The sequence below is a fragment of the Sphaeroforma arctica genome (genome assembly GCF_001186125.1).
Source record: "Sphaeroforma arctica JP610 unplaced genomic scaffold supercont1.610, whole genome shotgun sequence".
Lineage (NCBI taxonomy): Eukaryota > Ichthyosporea > Ichthyophonida > Sphaeroforma > Sphaeroforma arctica.
Window position 1 is genome coordinate 34,835 of NW_014039948.1, and position 11,456 is coordinate 46,290.

The following is an 11,456-nucleotide window of genomic DNA, read 5'->3' on the forward strand; positions in this document are numbered from 1 at the left end:
CACGTATTGAGCTGGTGTATTGTTGCCATGATTTATACATCTATCGGCGTGTTAGGTTCCAAATGTTTAATTGCATCATCTAATTCAATGTATGTACGCAAAATATTATGTTCCATCGGAATTGTCTTCAACTGTACCCCTTTCTCATAACTACGAACCGGCTCCATCGATGCATGATTCTTGATCACTTTTTCGAGTTACTTTATAAGATACACCTCATGCCTATTGAGCAAACGTAGTAGCGCAAGAAGATCTGATTTAACCTCCACCCAATCACTTCTCATAACAATGCCCAAAGCCAATGTAGTCCCTAGCACATTTGCTGCCTTATGTATATCATCGATTCTTAAGCGACGTCTACTTGATACATGTGAGTTTACCTGTTTCGCATGTAAGAAAGGTTACGATATTGTATCGACACCAATCGTCCTGCTAAACTTATCCTGGTGACCATCGATACAGTTGAGAACATAAGCTATATTCTTAATCGTTGGATCTCCTAGGTAGTTCTGCCGCACGAATCCAACCTCCTTTGATCGTAAATAATCAATTACTATATTTTGATACTTGTTCACGCTATAACTTCCAGTGCTATATGGAGGTAGGAAGATACTATTTGATTTCATCAGTACATCCATATAATTGACTTGTGGCTTCTTTTTAGATGTCATACCTTCTACTGATACCGGTGTCACCACTATAGGCACACAGTCAAATTCAATGCACGTTAGTTTGAATTGATTCAGGAATATGTCCACTGTCATGCTTTGTGGACAAGTACGGCGTAAAGCCATACGATCTGTCTGGGTGGTTTTGTTCGGAGGGAAGTCATGTATATATCCGTATATCTCGAAGTCGCTGCATACTAGGTTAGCTTCCGTATTGTACACATTGAACAGCCTTTCTACGCAATCAGTCAGCTCAACCGCTTTGATGGCTACCCCACGAGGTTGGTTATTTACCATCAGTCGGCCAAGTTAATAGGCCTCCATGCGCAAATCATTTCGTAAAAAGCTTGTGATACCAAATAAACGAGTGTGTGTGTGCGTGTGTGTACGAGTTATCTATTATATAAACTGATCTATCTATACGGAAGTACAGACACACGTACATATTGTGACTCTGTGACTGTGAACCTGTGACACTGTTGTGACTCTGTGACTGTGAGGCTGTGACTCTGTGACTGTGAGGCTGTGACTCTGTGGCTGTGACTCTGTGACTGTGAGGCTGTGACTCTGTGACTGTGAGGCTGTGACTCTGTGAATTCCCAAACCGGAAGTATCTCATAATATAAAACGAAAACGGTCAAAACGACCGCACAATATTTTGGCGGCTTTGGCGTTTCAAAACAATAGGCTAATAAAAACTCCCCAAAATAATACATATGACCCCCCCCCTCTCAAGTATAGACTTTAGACAGTAGAGTCCTGCCTCCTATTTAAAATTTAGAAATTTCTAGCAGAAACAAAAACCTTTTTGGAACCGCCTTAGCACCATATTTTAAAAAAGTACATAATGTACCCTATAAGCCTATTTAACCCTACAACCCAGTATGTGTTCTAAAAATCATTTTAAAAAACGTTTTATTGAAATAGACATTGGAATTTTCATTTTTGTATGTACATATTTAGACGGTCTTGTGAAATTTTTTATTCTTTTGGATCAGTTTTACTATTTCTTGCTCACAAGCATAGCCTTCTAAATCAAACACTATAAGGACTTATCCAAATAAGCAGATTTAGTCCTAAAAAAAAACTTTGATGAATTTTTGATTCCTGATTTTTAAGGGACAACGGCATAGCCTTCTAAATTAGACAACAACGGGTCTATTTTAAAAAAAAATCCTACGATTCTTTTAGGATTTTACAATTTACACTAGGTACATAATACTACACATCCCTCCCTGGTAAATACTTTTTTTTGACAACTTTTGGCGTAGCCTTCTTTGTCTAATTTAGAAGGCTATGCTTTTGCGTGCTTTTGGGTGCTTTTAAAATGCTTTTGAATGAAATGTTACGCAGCGGTACATAGATGTACATTAGTACTATATACATATATAACACTAAAAATAGAACAAAATATTTGTAATAAGTGTTTCTACTCTCTACTCTTAGTCTCTACTTTCTCCTTTCTCTACACCTAGAGAGCTATCTAGAGTAGTACGAGAGTGTAGTGATACAGTATTGCAGTCTCCGCTGTGTACATACATAGTCTAAAATACTTGTGTGTGTGTGACTCTGACTCTGACTCTGAGTCTGTGGGTTCAGAGTGACATTAGCTGTGGTTTAGATTTTACACTTTCGTTACAGACTATAGTTTACAGTTTTCTCTACAGAATGTTGTAATATATGTAGAAGTACGTATCTCTCTCTACAGAGTACATAGACGAACAGTACAGTACAATTTTATCTTATTTTAAATATGTACTGTATTTACTTCGACAAGCAAAATTCTTTAGCAGTATTGACATTTACTATTGAAATTTAGTTATTTCTATTTTATGAACCCTCTCGCGACTCGCGAGTCTCAAAGTTGAAAAACATTTTCGGTTAAAAATACATTTGTATTGACAGAGGGTTAATCCACCTGGTTGGTTAATATTTATAATAGTGGAGCAATACAAATTGCATCTCCACTCCGTCCCTGTCCCACCCCCCTGTGCAAGTGTACATGCTCAAAGATTGGTTTTTGGTCATACATAGAGTTGAGTGACAGAATAGAAACTAGAAAAAGTTCTTTTCCCTTATACATATACATACACATATATGACGGTGTGACTTTGGTCCTGGTCATAAGTACACGATTAAACAAGCTGCAAAGGTAAACAAAATTTTGGTGCTGTAATGACTAATGATACTACTGCGTGCCATTCTACACTACTCAGTGGTGCGAGCATGGAGTCCATAATACGTGATATCCTTCCAGATTGTGAAACTGAGGAGATACAACTCACCCAGGTACAGCACAAGTCACACATCCCATCAGGTATGAAACTTTCGGATCTTATTTGCGATCAAAGCCGCCAAAGAGAACGTAGCAAGAGTATGAATAGCAAACCGAACAAACCCTTTCTTGATAAGTGGGCAACGCGAGTACGCAGCCTTGATGTTACAATGATCGGTAAGATTAAGGCGAACAGTCAAATAGAATTGGAAAATTCCCAACAGGCAACTTATATACACTCCAAGGAAATCTACGCCACTCCAGATGCCACCTTCAAAGAGAAGAGGTCATCAGATAACGGCAGAGATGAAAAGTTGGTTGCAAAACTTAATAGTCCTAAAGAACTGTTCAGAAAATTACGTCACAGTGTCAGGAGGATGGCGCAACAACATAAGAGTTGCGAGATTGTGATACCAAGTACACTTAAGAAAACATCAGCATGTGTTTGATGTCACACTGTCCGTTTTTAAAATGAGTCTAGAAGTATCTGCCATACAATCAGCCAATGAATAGTATATTACAATAGTTCAAATCTTACTGAATAAACTTTAATGAGCAGATCTGGATGCAGCCAGCTACAAACCGTACGAACTTTATACAATTACTGTAAACTATGAGCTGCTGATACTTAACATGAATAGTGCTGACTTCCTACTTATCCAGAACCTCCGTCTCTCTTACTATAAATTGTATGGTTTTGAAGGTTTGAGCCAATTTGTTTGTGTCTGTAAGGCTCAAGATGATTAATTGGTATTTGGTATTTCAAGACAATCTGTTGCCCAAGGTAAATTAAGAGTCTCTCCTCAAAACCTGGTAAACTCGGACGTACCGTGAATTGTAGCACCACCATTGTCAAGCATGATATAAATATTCGGGTGTGGCCGCAAGAAAACCAATGCAAGTATCAAAGCGTGTATAATATCACTATGAACTCACTCAGAAAGCTTACACATTGTGCATCCGGTGTAGGTTCACAAAATTAATAGCCCTCTGCTTTATGAAGATTCTACGTCTGCTGGACTGCTCTTCAAAGTACTGTAAACACAACAGAAATGGCACGCGTACACAGAATTGGACAAAGTCAAAGAGTATGCTCGAGCCCAATCGTTGCAGCCACAAAAAATATTAATCTACATACATAAAACACAGTAGAGCATCAAATATCAATCTACATACATAAAACAATACGGGGATGTCCAACAGCTCATTTAACACTGGATGTAACAACTACATATTTTCAATCTCAAGCGATGGTATTATAAAGCGAGCTATATCTGTGCTAGTAATCACACCATGCACTCAGTGGTGTATAAATGCATATCAAATCAGCGTGCATTTATGAGTATATTTTTAATAACAATCGTACCGTTTGAACATAAGCGAAAGTACTTGTATCTCGCCAATATACGTTCTATAGCAAAAATACATATGCGGACGTAGGAAGGCGGAGCGCAGTGTTCACCACAAGTAAATCTCAAGAGATAGTTTTATAACCAGCCATATCACAGTATAGCGCCATAGTCAAAATATGCACTCAATGATATGCATTTCATATCAGCACGCATTTGTGACGAACTGGCTATTTCTAATTCAAGCTTGTACAGCTTAAACACACAGCGAAAATACTTAATTTCCTACAAAATGCGTTTTATAGCAAATATATTTGAGGATGTTTTAACGCCGGACGCAACGTTCCCCTCTTAATTGCAAGAGATTTGTTTATAACAAGCTGTATCTATATTAGTATTCAAATCATGCATTCAATTATGTTCATCGCAGAATAGCACGAATTTCTGTCGGACTGTTTATGTGGAATTTTCATTTACAATAGCTTGTACCGATTGAGCACACCAATATGTATTTTATAGAAAAGATACATGGATACATATCGGATTGAAAACTCTACCATTCTAACCCTCAGAGCCTCTGAATTTCCAATTCTACTTATTGTTCCCAGGTAAGTTTTTAAAAAGACAATTCTTATCCGGCAAGCCATACGTCTTTGTTTCACATTCCGCTTTGTGTTGCTTGACGCTTTCGATAGAGCACATTTTCGCATACCACGCATCCAGTTTTGCGTATTCTTTTAGCAGAGAAGAATCTAAATACTGTGCTAACATCAAGGGATGCAGTATTGCGAAGTCTCCGTAGCTGCGAGGGTTAAAAATTTGTTCCACATTAGCCTATATATGTCCAAATGAAGATATTGATGTCTATGTGCATATAAGAATTTGAATATCAATTTATTGTACACCTTTCAAATCTGGCTACACCAATTGATGTGAATGTATAAATATATCTAGGATTTGGCTATCGATATATCGTACACAATTGGAATCAGCATGTCTACCTATCGTATACTATTGTCAACTATTGTCTATGACTCGCCCTAAAACGCCTTCAACCCTTTATAACAGTGTTACCGTCAGTAGCTAATAGTCGCACAAAATCACCCATTCATTGCAAGATTATGCAAATATCACAAGCAAACGTACAGAGTCTACCTATGTAAAGAAGTTTATCCGATACTGGATTTCTAACCTTTGCACAAGTAGAGTGCCTTTGCTTAGTACAGCTAACCTACCTAGAAGAATCAGACGTACTAATTTATATCAGAAGTTAACACACGCATACGACACTGAAAACCTGGAACAAAATCACATCACGGAATTTACCATAACATTCCTTGGCATAGCGCCCATAGCAAATACGTGAGAAACACTTGTCATTTTGCATGACATACTTGCCCAGTCCCCACACTATAGCATGGATAGTGCTGGATGTTGAACCTAATCCTGTAAGATTGGACAGCCATGCACCTACAAATGAGACCTCGGGTTGGATGTTTACAGATACCACATTTATCATTTCATGCTACACTGCACTCTCACATACCTCGGCGTTTCTCCATTGAAGTACGACCCATCCCCTAGAATACGCTCGGAAGCAGACAACCAGTTTGGCATTTTGGTAAAATACGTCTCCTTAGCAGTGTTGAAGGCTTCTGATCCTTCCTCATGACCATTACATAGGAAGTTGCAGCCATGCATTTCCTGTATTAGAATACGCACATAAATATGTCAACAAAAGAATGGATGTTGGTGGGGATGTTTTCTTTGTATAGAATGTATGTATAGGCAGGACCAAAGGCGTTTTCACGAATCTTTCACGTTGCACGATGTTCATTCATTTAAAAGATATCTGCATTTTCAGATTTTTGTCTTCCCACCCTATGAATATAACATACCTTGAGGTATATAACCAAAAAAAACATGCAACTGACCCATTCAGATCGGCATAACTATACGGACATACTCAGTGTGGTAGAGTGAGACAATCAGATAATATACTCCATCTGATTACATGTGTGTGGACTGTGGTCACTCTAACCAAATCTTGATATAAGCAAAAAAAAATATCGAATCGCGTACCAATTCATACTAATATATCCAGGCATGCCGCCGGTTGCACGAAATTCCAATTGCAGCTCCATATATTATGATTAAAACAGTTCACGCACACTCCCGACAAAACCGCAGTATCATAACATATACGCATACCCGGAGCAGATACACAGACATAACCCGCAGTATCATAATATATACACATATCCGTGGAAGATAGCACACGTGGCGAAGAGTTATATATATATAAACATATACATTACATATATTTATACATACATATACATATATATATATATATAACTACCTATACACGTACATGTACATACTTGTACATATATATATATAAGTAGACTTACGTCAGCGACATCCAACACTTCATCCGCCTTAAGGATACCCTCGGGCGTGGTAGGTGTGATGTTTGCTAACGACGCAACATATCTGATGATTGCATTGCTCTGGATGTACAGATTTCCTGCACGGAAGGGGTAAAGTAAGAAGAAAATATGAAGAGAGGATTCATAAAAACATACACACACACAAACACACACACACATGTATGTCCGTAGAAGTGCACATTCCTATTAAAAACGAGCACAAGGCTATGGACAAATATAATATTAGAACAAATCTGTGCGCGGAAAATAATTTTGCCGTTCTGGACCGCTTTATGCACTCGCTCTGATCTTGTGCTGGAAAATCTATCCAATCGTGTAGCAGATATATGAATGTGTATTGCACTGTTTCCAGTTGCGACTACTCACTCCCCCAAAATTATAAGGTTACCAGGCACGTGCAGAAACGCATGTGCAGTATGTGAACATAAATGCGCAGTGCCCACATAGAACGATATTCCATTGATAGCTTTGTAGTCTTAAAAACGTATACATTACGTTTCCAATGAGAAACAATGATGGTTCACTTACCGTCTTTAGTTTTGATCGACGGCAACTGGCCTAACTTGCAGATCTCCTGTTTCTCTTTCTCCGCTCCCTGTCGAGAAAATAAGCAGTTAAGTAAATGAACATACATGCATGGACTGTGAAACTAAATGTGGGAAATATATGATGGTGAGCGCACGACTCTAAGCGTACCAGCGTTTGAGTACGAAACTATAACAGAATAAAAATTAATATGCTTTGACCAACCCTTCACACATCAATAGTATACATCAAGCAGTTTACGGGATCGGATGCCTGATATTGATTTGATATACAGATTCTATCTTTATTTTTTACACGCAAACGCACAATCATATGAAATCTTCCGGTGTGAACGTTTTGGGATATTATACATCTATATTTGAGTTAGACCTCGATTTTCAAGCGCATTGAGAGCAGAGGTATTCGAATCCAATGGTATAATCGGGCTGTGCCCAGTGTCGCACCCAAAACTGAAGGGAACCATACACAACCGTACCATGAATTTATATGTAAACCAAAGAAAAATGCACAAATATACACAAAAGACTATATATATAGATATATATATATAGATATATATATATATATATATAACACTATATATATATATATATATATTATACGCACATATATATATATATATATATATATATATATATTTATATATATACCTAAAACCATGTCTATATCTTTATCAATCTCAACATCGTATACTCACCCAATCGCTCCAGGGTATGGTGACATCGTCAAAGTCGACGTTACCGTACTTGAGGATATACTTTATAGCCTCAGCCTTTGCTCGGATAGGGAGATAGTACAATGTAAGTCTACCGGCAGCCATGGTGAATTAAATAGTGTGTTGATTCGAACAACGTTTAGAAAGTGAGTGTGGATATCTTCCTCAATATGTTGCCTTTTATATCATGACAGCTTTTCTAAAGGGAAAATATTTCACACACAGGCCCACGCCCCGCAGGGTCACAGGCCACAGCCCAGTAGCCCACAGGCGGCCAGGCCGCCGCCCAGGCTACACCACCACAGCCTACAGCCCTACAGGCTACAGGCCTACATTCTACACTTACAGGCTACCACAGGCCACAGGGGTATATATAAAAATTTAAAAAAGGTGGACAATACATACATTGATACATACATACTTCATCTTGTAAATAAGAATTTAAACCATATGATTGGCCAAAAGGTTGTTGGTTATTCCCCTCAGGCCCTCTCTCTTGAGTATCAGTATGAGTGTCTCTACTCGTTACTCTTGAGTCTTGCGATTTGTGAAAAAAGTCAAAAGTGAAGACTGAAGACTCAAGGCAGGAGTCCAAAGTCTAAACACACAAATTCTGTAGGCTACCGCTAAAGTCACAAGTGGGCTTCTTTTTTAGGCCGGAGGGCGTCGGAGGCTTGCAGTCCTGCACTCAGCCCTGAGCCATTGACAGTTAGGCGTCGGCGGAGTTTTGCATTCCAAACTATTTTGGGACCGATGAAGTTGTGAAGTGTCAACTGTCAAGTGACCCACAAGTGTGAACAAATGTATTGATCTTCATTGGGTCTACATTGGACAATTGTTGCACACTGATATACAACCAATTGAAACGGTTATTGTATTCCATTTTGCGCATGAGTATTGATAAAAAAAACATTTCAAACCTGAAATAAAAATATGTACAGATGTTCAAAGGTCTCTTCGAGTCTTCAACTTGGACTCGGTACGGAACTAAAATACGATTAATGAGATTACCATTGTATTTTTTTTATAAAACAATATAGTAGGGACGATCTGAGGACTGAGGGCCGCTGTTCTTCTGAGGCTCTGAGCTAAAATTTAAAAAATCGAACTCTTTCAGGGCTTGGTGGCTATCCTCAAACCTTCGTGAAACATGAAATAAATAGTAACGTTGGAACTCATAGTGAAGGCTTTGGACATAGCCTTCTAAAAATTATGAGCGCAAGAAGCCTATGTGGAAGAGGTTTCAAATTTTCACGACCCTCTCTCCTCTCGCTACTCTACTCTACTCTAGGGAGCAAATTAAATAAACAAGCCTGATCGGACTATTGCCCGAAAGACGAGGACTCACGAGGTTTCGAGTAAAAAAAAGTAGATTGTTTAGCAATAATAAAATGTAGAGAATTCTTGATGCCACCGCTGTAAGAGCCACCTAAACCGTCACCTATAGTTCGAGCCACCTAAATTGGCCACCATTGTAAGAGCTACCTACAGTCGCCACCTACATCCATCGTTGACACCATCCGTGAAAATTCTGACATGACACCACCATTACTATAGTAATAACTATAGTAAACACATGCGTACAATACATTATATGTATGTAAACACCCATTTCTAAATCAAACAGAAGGCAATGAAACACCACGGAAATTGAGCGTTATATCGAGTTTGTATTGAGCTCTACTGAGCGATTATATTCACCCGCAATGTCTTAGATGATTATATACCGCTTGTTGAGAGTGAAACCGGTGTGATGGTACAGTTCGATCTAGACCCTAGAATAACCGCGAAAAATCTGGTAGCACTTGTGATTCATGACCGTGTACCTCAGGAAACCGGGAATAGCCTTGAACGATTTTATGCAATTGAGCTGATCTACAACCCATACCAAGCATTTAGCTCTGGCGTATGGTATCAGGTATCGCGGGAAATAGTCAAGAGTCTTCTTCGCCAGAAGGACTCTATAATCGTGGTGATTGCAAATTGAAGAGAGCGAGGACAATAAATACATACAAGTTTAAATTTCGGTTAAGACAAGACTTGTCTCAATACACAACACACCTATAAGCGTATTATTAGGCATAAATCATACTTAGAAAATTTCCAATTTTTTTGTATATACGTACAGTAAAGGTGGCGGCTGTAGGTGGCTCGAACTGTAGGTGGCGGTTTAGGTGGTTCTTAGTGGTGGCATCAAAATTTCTCAATTATGTATTGCTCTTTCCAAAGTGAACATGGACAATATATTTGACAGGTTACTCTCTACTAGTAGAGAACAAAATGGACATCCATTGCTAGAACAGGTAAAATATGGACTATTGGCGAGTACCCTCAGTGTGTGGTACTATTCCTCTCTTGTACAAGTGATATTATTGTGAAATACATAATAGTTAAGTCGAGAGAGAGCGCAGAATCGCAGATACATACGTAAAGTAATAACTCGCTTTCCAACTAACTGGTATTATTTACATTTGTATTTTAATTCATATTTGTCTCAAACAACGAATATAAGTATTTATACACACTATAGAACTAACAGGACTACAAGTAAGCCGCGAACACAATGGATGGCGAGTTAATATGTTCCGACTGCGGTGAGAATGACTTTGGGGAGTTTGATGAGGACACTCAAACGTCGATGTGTATGTCCTGCGGGAACGAACAAGGCCCTCGGAAACACTCTATATATACACACTTTGCCATTGCGCGTGTAGATAAGTTGAACCCTGTCAAGAATAATACCAAGCTGAAGCATGTGACACTTAATGTAGGTAAAGATAAAACGGTAGGTGTGGTTACGAACGCGAAGTATATCGCAGAAGGTGAGACTGTCGTGGTGGCGCTGGTAGGTGCGGTGGTCCCAGCGGGGAGTAATGTAGATGAGAACGCGAATGCGATTACAATTACCAAGACAACGGTATGTGTATATGTATTTGATGATCTGTATGTATATACGTATGAGTAGGACTTCATAGGAAATATATAATAATAAAATACGGACATGCTCCGTGTCTTTATCCAGAGTGACTGCCAATTCCCTTTCGAGAGAGTTATTGTTGCGTCGGCAATTGGGAATGTGTTCTATTTGTGGGTATTGCTGTAAGGCAAAATGTCGATCCATTTACGACAGCTCTTGCAACGGGGTGTGAGCACCCTTTCATATCTATAAACATGCTCCTAGAATATTTTTATGTATGGTATCGCTGTGTATAAAAGTATTTGTACAAACACACACACACGCACACTTACACGCACACTTACACGCACACACACACACAAGTGCATATAGATACACACACAAGTGCATATATATACACACACAAGTGCATATATATACACACATGCACGCGCGTGAATATATATATATATATATATATACAGACACACACACATACAATCACATATATATACAGACACTCACACATACAAACACACAAATACACACATATA

At 38.7% G+C, this 11,456-nt stretch overlaps 4 protein-coding genes across 4 annotated transcripts; 2 read left to right on the top strand and 2 right to left on the bottom strand.

Annotated features, from left to right (window-relative positions):
• On the bottom strand, positions 1 to 911 carry SARC_07587 (hypothetical protein; the record flags this gene model as incomplete). The annotated part of the gene is made up of 1 exon (XM_014298468.1): positions 1 to 911. A coding segment is annotated over one exon (510 nt), but the record flags the coding sequence as incomplete, so codon positions are not given.
• A 1,899-nt stretch (positions 912 to 2,810) lies between these two features.
• Positions 2,811 to 3,392, top strand: SARC_07588 (hypothetical protein; the record flags this gene model as incomplete). Its single annotated transcript, XM_014298469.1, has 1 exon — positions 2,811 to 3,392. Exon 1 carries the CDS (start codon positions 2,844 to 2,846, stop codon positions 3,390 to 3,392), a length of 549 nt encoding a protein of 182 aa, XP_014153944.1. The 5' UTR covers positions 2,811 to 2,843.
• A 1,168-nt stretch (positions 3,393 to 4,560) lies between these two features.
• SARC_07589 (hypothetical protein) lies at positions 4,561 to 8,234 on the bottom strand. The gene is made up of 5 exons (XM_014298470.1): positions 7,989 to 8,234; positions 7,274 to 7,340; positions 6,707 to 6,822; positions 5,839 to 5,996; positions 4,561 to 5,094 (listed from the first exon to the last, which is right to left on the bottom strand). The coding sequence occupies exons 1-5, from the start codon at positions 8,109 to 8,111 to the stop codon at positions 4,884 to 4,886; spliced, it is 675 nt and encodes a 224-aa protein (XP_014153945.1). The 5' UTR covers positions 8,112 to 8,234; the 3' UTR covers positions 4,561 to 4,883.
• A 2,335-nt stretch (positions 8,235 to 10,569) lies between these two features.
• SARC_07590 (hypothetical protein) lies at positions 10,570 to 11,109 on the top strand (the record flags this gene model as incomplete). The annotated part of the gene is made up of 2 exons (XM_014298471.1): positions 10,570 to 10,923; positions 11,029 to 11,109. The coding sequence occupies 2 exons, from the start codon at positions 10,570 to 10,572 to the stop codon at positions 11,107 to 11,109; spliced, it is 435 nt and encodes a 144-aa protein (XP_014153946.1).
• Positions 11,110 to 11,456: the final 347 nt, after the last annotated feature.

Bases quoted from the DNA above. Each gene is read 5' to 3' on its own strand.
- SARC_07589 (XM_014298470.1), bottom strand. From the start codon at position 8,111: ATGGCTGCCGGTAGACTTACATTGTACTATCTCCCTATCCGAGCAAAG. The intron at 6,823-7,273 runs GTAAGTGAACCA...CCTTCCGTGCAG, and splicing joins GTCGATCAAAACTAAAGACG to GAAATCTGTACATCCAGAGC. The intron at 5,095-5,838 runs GTATGTGAGAGT...TAACCCTCGCAG, and splicing joins TTCAATGGAGAAACGCCGAG to CTACGGAGACTTCGCAATAC.